Below are 18,367 nucleotides of genomic sequence, written 5' to 3'. Positions count from 1 at the left end.
CCCATAAGCCCCAAAGATCCCCAGTTTCCCAAATGAACTGATGTTGACTATCTGGGGTTTGCCTTATCTCCTAGTGAATAACTGAACAACTTTGGGCTTTGTTATTTTGTTTTGTTTTGTTTAAACTCCTTTTGCTTCAATTAGCTAGAGCTACCAGATTTTAGAAGAGCTTGGCCGCCACTCTTGATACCATGTTATGTGGTTGTTTTTAAATCTTTTAACTTATTATCTTTTTATATTATTATTCCAACAGACTGCATGAAAGGCAGTGATCACTAACACAGAACACAACAGGTGCTAACATTCAGCCCGGTTGCTCTCAGAACCCGGGCTGTCGGGCCCGAGCCGCTGACATGCACGCGGGTAGCTCATACACTGCTACCCTCATAGCACAGGCTGCAGGAGAAGTGACAAAGGACAGATGCTCTTGTACCCTTAGAAGCTATTTAATAAATATCATTGAGGAACAAAAAGGAAAAACAAAATCAGCCCTGTGGAGCACAACCGCCTTAGGTCAACTGAACGTCATCTAGTTTATTCAACCAAAAATTGAGAGAGAAGGAAAATATTAAAACGGAAACACACACACACAAAAAAAGCAGTTCTTAACACTAGCAGGAAATAAATTTGTACAACCATTCAGTCTGTATAATATGATGAAATAAATCTACAACTTCTCTTACTTTGGTGCTTTGAATTATACATACAAACGACAATTACAGGGACTTGTTCACAAAGCATGGAGGCCTAGGAAAGTCTAACTGAACCCTCCATGGCAATCTGGGAGTGTAACGCGTTGCCCGGAGTGATAGAATTTCCTACGCAGAGGCCCACAGCTTTGAACGAATGATTCGCCTACAACATTTTTCTTTTTTTTTTTCCTTTTTTTTTTTTTTTTTCTTTTAATGCATCAAACTGTGACCAGGAAAAGGAAACAAAACTGGTAGTTTGTCCATTTGGATATCAGAACTAGTTTCTTCTTAATTTCCACACTTTATTTTCTTCCATCGTCCTTAAAATGCATGGCGTCCTTCGTGCCTTCCTGACAGAGGCGATAAAGTCTTCTTCTTCCAATGTACAGTATTTCTTACAATATAAGTTATATGCAATGTTTAGCGATTTTTTTTTTTTTCACAGCACTAGAGAGACCCTGTTCAATAGGGAATATGAGTCTGAATGGCTTATTCACAAATGGTATCCAGATTCAGGAAGTGAGAACACAGACACCACAGCGGGCTCCTCTGTCCAAGTGGCAAACATCGTGTTGCTTTCTGCCTGCAAAAACATATAGATCCATCGGGTTTCGGTTTCATGATACTGCTCCTGCAAAAATGCACGTAGAAGGGGCTGGAGGGACTCTCGCCTGGAGATCTTTGAGCATCGAGCAGGGACCCTAACCCATGGCGGTGACCATACTGGAAGGGTGGTGAGGTCCGAAGGAGAGGCTGGAGGGCGGGTGCATCGGCGTGGGCGTGGTCAGCATGTGGCTGGAGTGGCTGAAGGGTGAGATGTGACTGAGGGAAGACATGTGTCTGGAGAGGGCGGCGGGGTTGAACGAGCTGCTCTTGGGGAAGTCCTCCAGCGTGTCGTGCACCTTTTTGCACTTTTTGGATTTGCTAGACATTTTTCGGTTTCTGGTCTGGATGCCTTCCTTCTTCATAGTCAGGGGTCTGTTAATCTAAACAGAGATCAATTTTTTTTTTTTTTTTTTTACTTTATTTGGCTGGCTCTGAAATAGTGCAGACTTTCACACCCCAACCCGGGTTCCTCTGACTGCCCCAGATCGGGGATCTGCTTTCAGGGGGCCCCTTCCTCCCCACCTTCCTGCCTCCTTCCCAGGGACCCAGAGTCCTGCAGGCTAGGCTTCTGCGGCGGGGGTCTGTCAGCCTCTATCAATTTCAGAAACCCAGAGGCCATAGGTAAGGTGTTCCAAGCAGGGCTTATTCATTACATTCATCTGCACCAATCATTTGGGGGAAAGTTTGCCTCAGGGAACTTTCTGTCTCCAAGGACCATATTCTAGAGACCCACCCAAGATGGTTGTATTTCTCTGCTAACTAAAATATAATAATAACTTGTCTTCTTCCATTAGAATGACCTTAGACTACTTCATGAGCATGGAGGCAATGGAGGGGTTTTCAAGGGGGGAAATAATATCTTGTCTACTGGTCCAAAATCTGTGTTAGGACTGTGCAAGGCAATCGATCTTAAGTGTCTGTCTCTGCCTTGAGAAGCTAGGACTGCTTCCCTCTTCAAAGTCATGTCTGGTTGTCTCTCTTCTGACGAACTTCTCTAAACAAGAGGTGCTGTAAAATCTTCCCCTGAAATGTGTAAGTTCTGGGGTCATAATTTAATACAAAGTGTCTTTCCGAAACATAAGCTCTTGCCCACGTCACAGCCACGGTGATGATTGAAAGTTGCAATTTCTACCTGGTCCTGACTATCCACTTCTTACTAGACAAACAGCGAAACAACCAATCCACGAGAATTTAATATCCACTTACGGGGTACAAAGCCCTGTGCTAGCCTGAAAGCACTCTCCTGCTAAAAATCAAAGACCAGACCTGAAATTGAGTAAAGAGACAGAGGCAAGCTCTAGTCTTCCATCCCGTCCCCGGGGCAGCAGACCATCGCTCTCTTTCTGATAAGCCTCATGTGTTTTGTTTTGAATACACATTTGTTTTAGGGGGGTGGGGAGAAGAATCAAGAGAGGGGACTTGACAAAGCAAACTGAGATCATTCCCCACGAGGAGTCAGAATCAGATTGACCTCAATAGCGGCCATCTGCCCCGTAGAGCAAACCAACCACACATCTGGCCGTGTTTCTGGGGAAATGGGCAAAGGGACTCAGAGAGGGAAGGTCAGGGTCTCAGTCACTCCTGACTGCTTGGGAAACAAACAACTCCTTCCTCCAGGGTCCTCAAGGGTGGAGGAAGAGAAGATTTCATGGCTCTAGGACCTGCCTGTTTGCTCCAAAGGCTAGAAAGGGATAGTTAAGGAAGAAAGAATCTAGCAGCCAAGAAGGCCAGGCTCCGGCAACACTACTGGTAGCAGCAAACCCACAGCTTCCTGGGCCTGAGCTGGTCACCCGGAGAGGGGTACAGAACCACTCCGTGGGACGGACATCTGCCTTCCCCCTTGTGCAGGAAGGCCACGTGAGTGACGACAGAGGACCTAAAAGGTCATTGCCCAAAGAACATCTCAGGGTTCCTTCCTCAAAGTCATGATCAAGATAAAGATGCAGCCTACAGAGGCGATAGGAATCTACTGTCACATCGAATCTCCCCCAAGATACTGCCTAGACACATGGCTCTTTACGCTGATATCTAGATATACAGAGCCAGGTATCTAAATATAATATCTAGTTACACAGATAGACACACAAAGCCAGATAACTAGTCGCAACACTGATACTGAGATAGGTAGTTATCTCCACACCTAGATAAGAAAACAGGAACTAACTTAGGTCGTGCACGGTATCTCGATGGGCAGAACAAAACACAACAAGAGGAGAATGTTAATAGATTATTATCTCTTATTGTTAAATACACAACAAATCCGCCTCCTTCTGTGAATTCTTACTAAACCAGAGAAGGCAGAAGAACGGCTCTGGTGGATGAGCACGCTTCTATCTCCCAGCCACTGGGGCCCAACCTTGAAGTCGGGAGCTAATTTAGAATAGGGTGGGAGTGAGGAGTGAAGAAGGTTCCTTGACCTGTCTTTGAGTTAATGAGAAATTCGTATTCTTCAGAAACAGATATTTTTTTAGATTGGACACAATTGAGAGCCTATCTCACTGCGGCTGAGCAGTCAAAGGAATTTATAGCTCATTCGTTTCTCATAATTCCTATACTTCTGTGGAAATAGGAAAGAAGTATATATACACACACAATTCATTACTTTGAACAGAACTTTGGTACATTCTAAAATGAGAAGGTGCTTACTCTCCTCTGTTCCCTATTAGTCCTGAGGTTTACTGATCTCCCCGCAAGGCCTTTCGCAATTCAGAAATCCATCCTGGCCCTTCTACTTCATCAGCCATGTTCCTTACTTCTCTGAGTCATCATTTCTTCAAGTAAAAGGGAAATCAAAATAATTTCTGCCCTGTCTACATCATGGGACTCTTTGAGGCTCACATGTAATCAAGTAACATGAAAGTTCTTTGCAAAACCATACATTACAACCCCCAAATCATTTGATCGGCTGTACCAACCACTGGGTAGCTCATAAACCTAAAAGGCCCCAAATCTTCCAGATTTTAATCACAAACCTGCTTCTCTCCACGGCAGTGAGTAAGGAAATTCCCCAAAGTGAAAACGGGCCTGGGGTTTCATTGCTGATAAATGTACACAGACCACAGTCTGAGGATGTGTGGGAGAGAAACGATGGATTGTAGTAAGAGCCCCGTTCCGTCAGCGCCGGGCCCCTCCTCTCGAGAGCGGACGGCATATGGGCAGGGAGGTGAGTGTTACGGGGGTCCCCAGGAATCAAATCAACTCATTCCCAAGAAGCACAAAAGGACTAGCTGCTGGGGTCACCCTGGGAAGTTCTCCTGTGGTTCAAAAACGCTAACCAAAAAAGCTTCCTCCCCAATTCCCAGGTGTTTTGGGGTAAGATGCGTTGACTGGCAGAATGGTTCTGAGCAAAGCCCTCCGCCTTTCCCCATTCGCTCCCAGACATTACCAAAATCAGACTGGTCAAGAGACTTCAGGAGAACCGGACAGAGCCAGAGAGATGATGTGAGAGAGACAGGGAAAGACAGACAGAGACAGACAGACAGAGACAAAATTCTTTCTCCGGGATCAACATAAACTTCTGGCCTCATAAGGGTCATGGCCTGTCAGCCAGAGTTGTTGCAGGGGAAAAAAAAAAAAAAAAGCTGAAAAATTTTTTTAAAGGTAAACATATTGCAAAATGGGAGGACCCCCAAATTGAAAGATTAAAAATGACACAGCCAAACCCATGTGACTGACTGACAATTATCATTCTGCTAATGTGATCTAGAAGGAGAAAAGCATTCTTTTCCCTGGTAAGGATAACCTCCGTCGGCTGCTTTGCAAGAGTTCTCCTGGTGAGGACAAACTCAGCAGATGAAATCTCTCATCTCGTATCTTTTATTCAGAGAATCCGTTTAAAATTCACCAAGGCTCTTTACCCCTCAGTAACTGAATCGCCCTGAACTCCTGTGCCGTGCATTACAATCCTATTTACCTTTCTCTTTTCACAATCCTATTTACCTTTCTCTTTTTTTTGCAAAACGTTTAAAAACTCAAGGAAACATCAAAATATGACTGGTGACTTTGGTTTTTCCAAGAGAAAGATTTTTCTCTCCTTAAAAACCCAGACCAGGCCCACCATGCGTACTGTTTCCAATACAAACTAAGGGGCTGGGTCCTCTGCTTCAGAGTCTTCAATCTCAGCAAGGCTACGCTGTGCCGAGTCCCTTCCTACACTGGGTCCTATTGCAGTGCCTTTTCTGAGCCTTGTCATTGGGCGATTCAAACGGATAACCAACAAGGACCTACTGTAGAGCACAGGGAACTCTACTCAGTATTCTGTAATAACCTAGATGGATAAGAATCTGAAAAAGAATAGATATAGTATAGGTATAACTGAACCACTTTTGCTGTACACCTGAAACTAACACAACATTGTAAATCAACTATACTCCAGTAAAATTCTTTTTTTAAAAACTCAGAAAGGGGACCAGGGAAGGGGGATGCTGGGCACTGGGCCTCATCCGAAGGGGGCCATTCCGGGAGGAGGGGCGGGTCCCCGGGACACTTACATTGTGCAGCTTGTAGTACAGCCCGCAGGCATTGCAGACAGGGTCTCCATTGGCATTTCTTCTCCAGAGAGTCGTGGTTGTGGTTTGACAGTTTGCACAGGACGTACCTGCCCTTCTTGCTGCTGACTGGGGAGCGGGAAGAGAGGGGAGGATAAAAATCAAAACAAGTGTTAAATGGGTTTGCAGAGCTACGGAGACCAACTCAAAAAAAATTATCACTGAAATCAAAACTAGCAAGTGGCCCACATGAAAGTAATAAAGATCCCCAAAACCTGAATCTAGAAGAAACATGAAGCCAATCCACTGGCATAGGAGCAGGTCAGACCATAGTCCGGTGGTCAGCACACAGCCTGCTGTCCCGGGGAAGGATTCGGGAGGAGGAGAAAGCTGACATCACCTCACCGACATAACGAGCCCCCCTCCCTCCCCCCAAAGTTTTCCAGATGTTTCATTTTTATGGGTAGCAATTTTGAATTAACCAGACTCGTTTGGGTACCAGGCTCTCAGTGGCTTCCTCTGCCAGGCCTACAGGCGGTCTTTTTCAAGAGCAACTGCCCAGAAAAGCAGTTCTCAACAAGGATACTGGTCATCACAATAGACCAACAGCCGAGGAAAACAAACCCAAGCATCAGAAGCGCTTTCTAGAGCCCAAATCAAGAAACGCTGGATGATAAGGAGGGCAGAGTGCTGACAGAATGAGAGAACGTCTGCACATGTGTGGCTGGCACACACGGGATGGGCCACGGAGAAAGCACCAAGCCAGACATCCTAACTGAACAAGACCTCAGCCAACTTGCAGGCATCCTAACTGTGCACAGCCCACGCTTTCAGATTTGGTCACTCGTGGTGACAGCCATCTTCAGGTGGCTTTCAGTTAGTGAGACAAACTGAGAGGAACAAGGAATTTTGCAACCCACCAGGAACACTGGCCCCGCTCCTAACTTCATTTCATTTCACCCTCTTGAAAGTAGGTGCTTCCTATCTGCTGTTCACAGAGCAAAATGGTTACAGGTCAGATGTCAGCCCCAAGCTGAATTTTCATTATTTGATTGTGTCACTGCCCTCATTTCCTTTAAAAGGGAGATTTTTCTTTCACTTTTCGACGCACTTAAATGTAGAAGGGGACTATTTCCTATGTCCATACGTTAAAAAAGAAAACTTAAGCTCAAAAACTTTTGAAAGGAAATGAGGTTGGGTCACTTGTAACCATATATCTCTCATCTCCTCACACCCCCTTGCAACATAAAAAGAAAATTTCAACTGCAAAATTATTTCGGTCCCTGGGACTCAAAAATATTATCAAAGGCAAGAGAAGGAGTAAGAATTCAGCTGGTGGGCTTCCCTGGTGGCACAGTGGTTGAGAGTCCGCCTGCCGATGCAGGGGACACGGGTTCGTGCCCCGGTCTGGGAAGATGCCACATGCCGCGGAGCGGCTGGGCCCGTGAGCCATGGCCGCTGAGCCTGCGCGTCCGGAGCCTGTGCTCCGCAACGGGAGAGGCCACAGCAGTGAGAGGCCCGCGTACCGCAAAAAAAAAAAAAAGAATTCATCTGGTCTTTATCTGTGATCAAGAAAACTCTGGCATGGTTATGAAAGCACAGAACGAAAGGACAGGGATCAGGGTGTGCTTTTCCCTCAGTATTTTATCCAGCAAGAAATTGGGCCAAACACCCGAAGAGGTCAGATGTTGAAAACCCACTGGCAATTCTGAATGAACCAAGCTGATTCCTTTCCTTTCAAAGCTACTCAATTGTTCCACAGAGATGCTGCCCCTTCCCAGAGGTTTAAATAGCAGAGCTGTGGCTTTTTTCGTTTGTTTGTTTGTTTTTAGTAATTCTTAGTTTCTGCGTCCTGAGGAACTAGAAAGGAAAAACAGCTCTTCTCCCTCATAACTGAGAAGGTTCTACTTTTGAGTTGTCCATTTGGAAAATAATTCACCGCAGTCCAAGGGTGCTGTCTCTTATCCCACATGCCTCTGGTCCACCTGCCTTTATGAAACGTGATAATTTAAGACTTAACCATTGCTCTTGTGTACTCTTGGGAGGAAAACGATATATGAAATTGGTGCTTAAGGATTTTGACAACTACATGATCGTGTGATTATTATTATAGTCCTGGACTGGTCTTCCCCCTTTAAAAGAAATACCTGGATATAACAGACTAATATCTACGCAAGTGCCGGATTTCCCGGCCCAACAACTGAGAAGGGATGGTACAAGTGCTCAATGCCAACCGATAAAATAAGAGTTCCAAATAACCACGCTCATGGTGCAGCCCTTTGCAGTGTATTGAAGGTAACATGAATCCAAACAGGCTTAGACTTTATGAGGATTTATACAGAACCTCTAAAAGTCACAGTTTGGGTCACTAGCAGAAGACAAAGTACATTAATAAAGCAAGCTAGTTGTGAGACTTATGAAAATCTTGCAACACTAGGAAAACAATTCTATGGGTCTTCCCTTCTATTTCCTGCACGAGTTCATTCAGTGTTAGATATGCATCTATGGAAGAGCTGACTACACAGAGGGGGCGGGCGGGGTGGTCTTCAGCAAGTCTGCAAGTGTGCAAAAGCAGCAAACTGGAGAGACAGAGCAGGGAAGGAGGAACAGGAAATATAGGAAAGAACAAAAAGAAAGTTCTAGATATTCAGAAGTCAAATATATCTAAGGGCTAAAAAGATACGTATATATATCCTGAATGGGCCCCGAGTATCTCTCTGGAGCATGTGAATTCTATGGAACTAAAAATAAAAAAACACCCGGAAGAGATGAGTAAGAAAGAGAAGGCAGCTTCACATGTGATGGCGAAGAAACTCTAGAATTAAAAGTAATTATTACTCAGAGTTCTAGAGATTTCTTATGAAAGGTGAATGAAGACAAAATTATGTAGAATGCAAGTCCAGCCCTCCTGTACAATCTACCCAGACAGAAGAAACCCCAAGAAAATGTCAAATGTACTCTTGCTTATCAACCAGACAACTACGGGGTCAGACACTTCACTGCTCTCTTTTTCCTTCTTTACTTTTACATTAAAAAAAAAAAAGTCCAATTATAATGGTACCATGACTTATTTTAACAAGAAGTTTTTTGTTGTTAGTTTTCTTTCTTTTGTTTTCCTTTCCTTTTCTTTTTTTCTCTTTTTTTTTTTTTTTTTCCTAAGGCCAGGTTTTGAGTGATTCAGAACATTCTTTTGTGGTGCGATCATATTCATTCTGTGCTAACATCTCCAGCCATTTTTTTTTTTTCAAACACGTCTTGTTCTGATACGTTCAAACATCTTGATGTTTAAGTTGGGGAAGCTGAGTTGTTGTTTATGAGTTATCTCCAGAGCTCAGATATCCGGCAGCTTTTTCCTAGGAAGTTAGCTTTGCACATGAGAGAAAGGAAAAAAAAAAAGTACCAAAGAGCATGGGGACAAGTCGGGGGAAGGTTGAGAGAGCTGGAGAAAGGGGCAAAGATCAGAAAGAATAAAGCCTAGAGACCTAGGATTGCCAAAAATTAAAGTCACGTGGGCGCTGCCATCCCTAGACAGATTTTCCTTCTTCTGAAGAGGATGTGAAAGGTGTTGATTTGCACTAACATCGGATGGAGAAGACAAATAATTCTTTAAAAAGAATGCAGAGGATTTGGGAAGGGTCCACCTTAGAATCTGAGGGATGCGGCTTCATCCATTAATTTGCATGGGGAAATTCCCCTCCTCCCCTCTCTCCTTGGTGAATCACCACAAAAAGCATTTTGATCTCTTGACTGTGGTTACAGTTATCATTTGCCAAGCCTGCTTTTATTTGTCTGTTACATACACTTGCTATTCAATCTGGCCTGAGATTCCAAAGACAAGTTTGCAAATGAACCTCTCAGGCTAGTTTTCCTTATAAATGCTTGCCAGGGCCAGGTTTTCTCAAGTATTCCTAGGGGTCAAGAGGTTTAAGAAGGGGACAAAGAGGGGGGAGAGAGGAAACTATCACCCGACCGGCAGGAGTTCAAAGGGAAAATAAGACCAGACACTAGGGGAGACCAAGAAGCAGAACAGGAATCGCACAGTTCTCCCCGCAGGAATTACCTGTGGCAATTCCTCAATTCTTCGGACCAAGGAAGAAGAAAAACTCCACTGAGCCCAATGGCCGCTGTTTGTGAAGTTCAGTTAATTAGCCCTGGCCCATGAGATCTCATCCGTGTCACTAAGGCAACCCTGAGACTGTAATTACTTCCTAGGAGCCCACTTGTATGACTTCAGAAACAAGTTCTGGGTGGCACCTGGGACACTCCATCCCCGTACTGAATTCCTCTGTGAAACCGTGACTATCAATGCATCTTAAATCAGTCACCCTGGTCCTGTGAAAGCAATCATTCTATCAGTGAAGACGTTTAAGATTTGATAACCCAGACGTGAGCATCCTTAAAAATGTGATAAGTGACTTAAGAACCATGCAGGGGGAGAAAGGCGGGGGCGGGGGGCCCTTTCTGTATATGTAATTTGCAAAAAAGAAAACAAAGAAGAAAAAAGAAAACTATCCCAAGCGAGCTGATTTTGAGCCGTCCTGCCAATTTCCAGCAGAAGCCCTTCTTCCTGAAGAGAGGAACTTAAAGACACAAAACGGAGAGTGTCGGGCCAGTGCTTCCCTAGGACAACTCACCAGCCTTCGCTTGGGTTTGATGAGGGGCCGGTTCTGTCCGTTCATCTTGTGGTAGAGCCCACAGGCGTTGCACAGGTAATGCCCTGTTCCATCTCGACGCCACAGCGGGGTGGACGTTGCCCCACAGTTCACACACTCCCTGCCTTCTGAAAACAAGATCACACATAAGTCACTTATGGAAGGAAGACACACAGAAAAGCTGTCAGCAGAATTAGGCAATGAAAGTTCAATGGAGAACTTCTTCTCTATCTCTTTTTTCCTCTTTTGGGGAACTTGCCCAGCTCCCTTGAAGGTGGCTCCTGAGTTGAAAAGAGTTACTGTGTGACACTTTCATGGCCTAACCATTCCCCGTGGACACACACACACACAGCTCCCAGCCCAAGAAACAGCACAGGAATCAGTAGCAGCAGAACCTCGTCCTGGGCCTGCCTGACTTGACGGGGAAGGTCAGGCAGAGCCAAGGAGGAAGGCGAATTTCAACTTGAAACAGTTCCCTGAGAAAACCCTGAGCCCCGGTCGATGGCGAAAGCACAACATTCCATTCGCTTCCCTCGGACGAAAACAAAGATGATCCATTATCGTCACCAGCTCTGTCTATGCGGATTGATTAAATAATGAAGATTAGGATGGGGCCAAAGGAGAGATTCATCGATAGCTAGATGGAGAAACAGATAATCAACAGATGAACAGATGGATCAATCGGCTGATTGATTTTAGCACCGAGGGCCTTAGATTTTACTTCCAATAAAACTGTAAAATGTCCCCGGCTGGCAAGAAATAGATGAAGACCCAGCAGGGTCCACTCATTCATTCCCCCATCATCTTTTTTACTCTCTAGAAAAAACCCAAGGTTTTCTGTGGTTTTCCAGCCACTGAGACCCCAGTCTGAAGGTTGGAGGGAAACGCAGAGCAATCTGGAAGGCAAGGAAGCTGGAGATGGGGAGGGAGGGAAACAGAACGAGGGGAAGCGCTGGGAGGGGCAGAGTCAGGAGAAGGGGCCAGTTTATGGGGGGAGGGCAGGGGGGAGGCCCTTGGGTTGTGGCTCATTAACCAAGACTTGCCTGCAGTCGCTCTTTTTCCAAAAAAAACAAACAAACAAAATCAACAGAAAACCGGCCAGGCCGGGTTGAAACAGCACTCACTCCTGGGGCTGGAGAGTGACGGGGACCCACCTCGAGAGCGAAAGCCCCGGGAGAGAATCCCTCCAGATACCATTTTAGGAGGAGGGGAGTTTGCTCACAGAGTTCTTCTCAACTTCCCCGAGAGGAAGAAGGACAGGACGGTTTCTGGGAGAACCTGCCCCGCTCCTGGGGGGCCTCGTTCTCCTGGCGAGGACGCACCAGCCTCACTGCCAACCGAGAGGGACCCAGGAGGAGCCCCCAACCCTGCAGGGCCAGTGGCTTCAGCAGAGCTGGTGCCCCCCAGAAGAGGAGTCAGGAAAGGGTCTTTAGGGTGCTGGGAAGGGGCTCGGGGATGGTAGGGGAGAAAGATGAGCCCCTACCAGTTGTTTTAAGAGATTAATCAGCTGACCCCAAGCTACCAGGAAGACGGGGTGGAGGAAGGGAACCCGCAGGCAGGACGCTTGGGAATCTTGACTCCCCACGAGGAGGGCAAGGCCAGCCCAGGGCCCGGGGACCCCCAGACCAAGTATGAGGGTGGCAAGGAATTTACACCCCTGAGCCTGGGCTTTTCTCCAGGGACAGGCTCTCAAAAAAAAAAAAAAAAAAGTTAAGGAGTTGAGAGATTTCAATTTCTTGCTCCAAATTCCAAAAGTTCTTAACCCGGGGTCTACAGAGAGCCTTCCAAGCACCCCTGAGATTATCCACAGAAATGTGGCCCTCATGGGCCAGGAGCATTTGCTAGGCATCCAGCAGCTTTGAGTAGGCTCTGGGCTGAATCACATCCAGGTTCCTCTGCTTTGGGGTCACAAGCCTTCGGGACGTGGCTGCTGAAGGTGGGAGAGGCACGGGGGGAGGAGAGGGCGAGTGGGTGAGGAGGTGTGGCCGCAGGCATAGCCAGGGCCCCCGCAGTGCTCGTGCCCCCGGTGGGCGCTGTGTCAGCCTCTTCTGGGGACACTGGCCAGGCCTGGCACGCTCCCCATCCTGTGCAGACAGGGGCCTCGGGCTCCCAGCCGTTTTGTCCCAGACCTCTGGGGGTTTTCTCGGGCTCCCAGTCCCCTGCATCCCCAGCAGCTCGGGCTGGACTGCCCCGCTCCTGGGCACCTGGGCCAGGGGATCTCCCTGCCTGACACGATTAGTCTGATTTCCTTTCCTTTGTCAGCCAGTGGGGAGAATAACAGCTTCCTTTTCCGAGGGACCTTGAAAGCCAGTAACAGTTGCTTCTCCAGCAATTGCACATTAGAGCAATTTTCTGTCTTGATTCACTCGGCAAGTTTGTGATTGCCTTGCGTGGCTTTTTCTTATTTTATTTTATTTTTTTTCTCTCCTTGTTGCCTCTCATCTGTGACTTCAGCAAACAAGCAGTTTTCCTAACGGAGGCCCTGACTGTCTCCTGCTTTCTTTCTCCTCGCTCACCGCCTGCTGTGAGCTGCTCAGACAGACACCTCGCTCTTAGGTGACAACCACAGCGCCGGGAGGCCTCCTCACGCTCAACAGCCATTTTCAAACACCACTTGGCCTCCGACTGAAATCCTGAAACTGAGGCCGGACTGAAGGAGTAGGGAGGCTGCAGAGAAAAAGGGGGAGCTGGATGCCCACGGTGGAGGGGGTGGGAGCTAAGAAATGGTCCCCCACACACACACACACACAAAAGGCTTGGTGTCTTGTTTGCAAAGACACATCTCAGCCCGGACAGCCCGGGCGTTAAAAAAGCAATAGGTGCTCTAAACCACAACTCAACCGTTTCTCCAAAATGCGACAACCCTCCCTTCTCTGGGCTCCTCCTTCAGACGATAGCAAAGAAGAGGTTAAAGAAAAAAAAAAAAAAAACAGAAAAGCAACCACTAAAACCAAGAGAATCCCCTTCTCAGGAATTCCCACTCCTTCCACCCTCTTCACGGAGCGTCGAAACCTGCCCTGCGCGCTCCACGTTCCCGAAAGTCCCAGCTCCCTCGCCGCCCAATTGTGTTGCTCTGGGTTTTTCTGACTGTGAGAAAGGAATAAGGAGGAGGAAGTCAAAAGCCAAATTTAAACCGGCTCCTCTCCTCTCCAAAAAAAATAGAAGAAAATAGGTATACAGGTACCCCTGGTTCTGGTTTAGGGAAACCACAGCCCTCGCCCTCGCCCCTCCCCCCTCCCCAAATGTCCCGGTCTCCAGGGAAGACACAGAAAAGCCAGGCAAACCCGAAGGCAGAAGGTGTGCCCGATGGAGGGGGAGAGATCACATGCGGAAATGAGGGCAGAGGACGAGAGGCATTTGGAAAAGTCACTCTGGCCCCTCCCTACACAAACCACCACCCCAGCCTCAGACACCACGATCTGGCCCCCAACTTCTTAGCCCTACCAGAAAAGAGAACTTTCCCCAAAAAAATCCCACCCCGACTTCAAAATGGACAGGTTGTTCTCTTACTGCCATCAGCCTCGGAGCCTTGATCGAGCCCCCTCCGCCCCGCCCCCGCTTTTGTGAGCAGATCTGTACCCCGCTTCCCGGGGACCCTCCACTCGCCGAGGCAGCCAGGCCACTTTCCTGCCCTGTGCTCCCTTCCTCTTGCTTTCTCTTCAGCTCCACCAGCGAGCCTACCTCCCTCTCCCTCTGCCGACTTTCATGTACTGAACACGCAGGTCTGAGTTTTCTGTCAGCCTAACCGCATCCGGGCTCTATTAAAGTTCCTGGCTCGGGATAAACAATGCAACTGTCGCGTGCAGCAGTCTGAAAATAATTGGATTAGCTAAAACATATCAACTAAATAGAGACAGTCCTGCCCAGGCAGTCGGAGTGAATGTCACCCTGGAAAAAAACCCTGGAAACTGATCTCATGGTCACTGGGCACCCAGAGCCCTCCCTCGGAAGTTTTCTAAACCCCGGTTTTGCAGGCTCTGTTTCAAGACTGGTTGTCTCATCCAGCAAAGACAAGTGATTTCCACCACTTCTGTGTATACAGAGTCTCTACAGAGAGAGAGCAGAGGGTACCCAGTTGGGACAGACCAGGACAGAGACTGTCCACCCTGAAATGGACACCCCCAAGGAGACATGCCAATCTTCCCCAAACCATCTCAAAAAATACAGTGAAATCTCATCTCAGAGACTCCCCGACTCTGTTTCAGCTGCTTCGACATTGGTGGTGGATTATTTTATTTTTAAAGCAGAAATACTTTGTGCGGGCTTTCCTGTTTCTTTTCATGCCAGCCTCTACACCAAGAGAATAAAGCTGGGGTGTGCTTTTCTGAGAGAAGATGGGCAGAGGAAGCAGAGACACACCTGGGCAATCTTTTTCCATCCTTCCTAACCCTTCTGGCTTCAGATCAGTCGGGGAGTAGCTCGTAAGACGCCTTCCTTCCCTGCCTGAGCTCCCAGCACTGGAAGATACTGCAGTTAACTAGCCCTTCTGACTTCCACTGAACTGCCTCCCCAGGGCAGAGCCCACCTCTCTACCCAGAAGTCAGGATGGGAGACTTCTTTTCCACGCAGAGAATGTGTGTCCTGTCTTTGCCACGGTCCCGCCCCCGGCGAAAAATATACACACGCTTTATTTATACATGTCTGTGTAAAGGGCTGTCCTCTGGTGACTGTATGACCCCCTCTGAGCTGAGCAGAGGAGAAAGGTCAGGATGTAGAGGCCAGGGGGGTCAGAGGAGGGACCTGTGTTTGTTTGGGTTTCAGGAGGTTTCGTTTTTAGCACTAAACACTAAAGATGTATTCCCTCCCCTTCCATTTGCGCTTGGAAACTGACTAAAGGTTACTGCCAGCACTCAGAAGTTCCCTGGCAGGACAGGCAGGAGATGGGGGTTTGTTTTTGTTTGTCTTTTTCCTTCCCCAGCTCTTGCGGGTGGCTTTTTAAATCAGATCTCACTTGCCCTCTGCTCTGAAGACAGGAATGAGAGAGGACACACCTCATTCTTTCCCTACTGGAAGAATGGGAAGATATTAAATCTTTGAAGGGTCTGAACGGCCACCCAGCCCCCGGGAGGGGCTGGAGAGCACGCTCTAGTCCCTGTCCCGGATTTTGGAGCAGGGAGGGGGGCGAGGGGAAAGGTCTCGAGGGGAGAGAACGTTCCTACCTGTGCTGGATCTGGCCTTGGGCCTCGACTTGCATCCGAAGCCAGTGGGGGAGCCCCCGAGCAGGCTGCTGGGCGGGAAGAGTCCGGAGCTGTACTCGGGAACGTAGGGCGGGTAGGTGGTGATGGGGTGGTGGGCTGAGGCCGCCGCCCCTCCCAGGGTGGTCATGCTGCTGCGGGGATGCGCCGACTCGAGCTTCATGCTGTCAGGCAGAGGCACCTGGTACTTGATGCACTCCTTCTCGTCCTGGCGGCCCGAGCCGGCTGAGCCCGGGGTGGACAGGGACGGGTCCGGGGAGACGTCCTTCGGCGGGGTGGGTGGAAAGGTGAAGAGGTGCGGGCTGGAGTGGCCCGCCGACAGGGACGAGGACGAGGCTGGGGGGTAGACCGACAGGGGCCCCGGGGAGCCGTGGTGGATGGACGTCTTGGAGAAGGGGCTGAGGTTCCAGGGCGAAGCGGTGTGGTGGCTGCCCAGCGCCTTGCCGCCGTCCAGCCAGGGCAGGGATCCGTGCAGCAGAGGCGGCCGGCACACCTGGCTCCCTGCGTGGGTAAAGGCGAAGGCCCGCGAGAGAGACAGGCGAGTGAGAGTAGCCCCCAGAGGCCTTCAGGCACCTGGGCATCCTCCTCCTCCACCCCAGCCTCCCTGGCAAGACAACCCACACACAGACCGGACCTCACACTCCCTGATCTTGGGGGCCCCAGCAGGACCTGGGCCAACACACCCCCTTCACCCCTATCTCCCCACCAATGTCCCATCAAATCCAGGGAATTAAGGGCCTGCGTCTGACGCCCAAGGGGTGCTGCCATGGAGCGAGAAGGGCCCTGGCTTCCTTGGCCTCTCCAGACACACTTTCTGAATCACAGCCCTGAGGTCCCTCTCTGGAACCTGACTTGATTTATTGGTTTCCTTCAATGGCCCAGCGGCCCCCAGCCCAGACCTGATCCCAGGCAGCCTGATAAGAGGGTGGGCTGGGAAGGATGAGGGCTGACGGGGTGAGCCACACAACCGCTCAAAGCCAGGAGAACACACGGACCCTAAGAGAGGCCCAGCTGCAGAGCCGGCTCCCCAGGCCCAGAGCAGGGAGAGGGCCTGAAAGAGAGGAGAGGGAGCATTTTAGGGTTACTTGCACGTAACCCCACTTCACTGCTTGCTCGGAATTGGCCCGGCCTGGAATGGGATTTGCAGGGAAGTGAACCGCTCAGGCTGTCGGAGAAAGTTTCCAAGCCTGGACTCTGGGATGGTACTTCTATCTGCCGTTCTCACCCTCCCAGATCCTACTGGAAAAAAATAAAACGGGCCCATATGCCCCCAGAGTTGTGACTCCACCCGTGCAATACGTGCATTTTCACCTGAGCCCCTGAGACACAAAAAATTCCAGTTTCTGTGTCTATTTCACTCACACACACAGTAAACAGAGCTGTCGTTTGAAATGCAGAGTTTTAAGGCAGCTGTAACTCAGACCAGAAGAGGCTCTGAGAGGGGTAAGTTTAAACGGCAAGTACAAATCCACACACTTATTGATCTTTTAATCCAGTACCTGTCTCAGCGTTTGACATTCTATTTAACCATTAAGAACAATACCGAAACTAAAATCTTAAGAGAAAGGAAGGGGAGGGGAGTCGAGGGGGAAGGAGAGCTCTCCGCACACCAAGGGTCAAGCTTCACATTATGCAGGAAGTAGTATAGTAAATAATATTAAGGCTGCATCTACCGCATTTCCACTTAACTGCTGATCTGCACAGGACAAGAGCAAAGAGCGCCCCATCCGCAGAAACAATTGTTTGAAACCTGGTGACAGCAGGGAGGAGAACGCCTGCTGCCCTAGGGGCTCTGTCATCGGCCCCAGCCCCGGGATCTAAGTCGGGGAACCAAGGCAGACCTCAACTGAGATGGCCTCACAGCCCCTCTGTCTGAAATGTTGCCATTTCTTCTTTGGGAACATGCTTACAGATGCAAAGCCTTAAAAGCCTTTTCCCACCAACTACATGGGGCTGGGTTTCTCTCTACCATTTCAGAACTCTCCTGAATTCCTCAAGGTGAAAGAGAAAGAAAAAAAGAAAAGAAAGAAAGAAAGAAAAGAAAAGGCAACTGGAATCGCTCCTCCATAAAAGGAAACCCTGATGGATCCCAAATCTTCTTTGGGAGCCTAATGGGTCTGTTGTAGGGCCGAAGGAGACAGCAAGGCAAGAGTTGCGGGGAGCAGGCAATGAGGCAACCAAAAAGTGTAGACGGAGGAAAATTCCGTGCAGCCGGGAATCTAGGAAACCCCAAATGTCTCAAACTTAAGACAGGAGTCTTTCCACCAAAACCCGGTCAAAGCACCAGACTTCCCTTCCTCAGAGCCTAGAGGTAGGAGATGTGTCTAAAAACCAAATGCACTAGCTTTGGGGAAAGGCCGAAACACAGAGGTGGGAATAAATACGTTTCTCTGGCCTTTCTGGAAATGTGCCGGAGAAACATACCGAGGCACGCCGGCAGAAGCCCCAGAGATAGAACCAGGGGATAACCGGGGGAGCGAAGCCCCTAGAAAGAACCCAGCCCCAGCCAGGTTTAGCCGGCACCGGATGCCCGGTCGGGGGAGCGGTGGCTGGTGGAGGCAGAGGCTCGGCTCCCCGCGCCCGGGATCTCCGAGGCCCCCGAACCAGCGGCCGCGCGGGGAGAGAGGGCTGCAGCGCGGCGCCCGCCAGGTGAGCGCCAGGCCCAGGGGACCGCAGTCGCGCAGAGGCGCCTGCTGCGACTGTTTTGAAAAACAGACTCTCGCGACGATCGAGAC

At 48.9% G+C, this 18,367-nt stretch overlaps 1 protein-coding gene across 1 annotated transcript; it reads right to left on the bottom strand.

The window, feature by feature from the left end:
- Window positions 1-300: 300 nt before the first annotated feature.
- GATA3 (GATA binding protein 3) lies at window positions 301-16,400 on the bottom strand (the record flags this gene model as incomplete). The annotated part of the gene is made up of 5 exons (XM_082649437.1): window positions 301-1,678; window positions 5,789-5,914; window positions 10,420-10,565; window positions 15,597-16,195; window positions 16,339-16,400. 5 exons carry the CDS (start codon window positions 16,398-16,400, stop codon window positions 1,394-1,396), a joined length of 1,218 nt encoding a protein of 405 aa, XP_082505563.1. The 3' UTR covers window positions 301-1,393.
- Between the last annotated feature and the right edge of the window lie 1,967 nt (window positions 16,401-18,367).

Source organism: Grampus griseus, assembly GCF_964374135.1.
Source record: "Grampus griseus genome assembly, chromosome: 2".
In the NCBI taxonomy this organism is placed as follows: Eukaryota; Metazoa; Chordata; class Mammalia; order Artiodactyla; family Delphinidae; genus Grampus; species Grampus griseus.
Note: the sequence above shows the minus strand (reverse complement) of the source record. Positions and strands in the feature narration are given on the sequence as shown.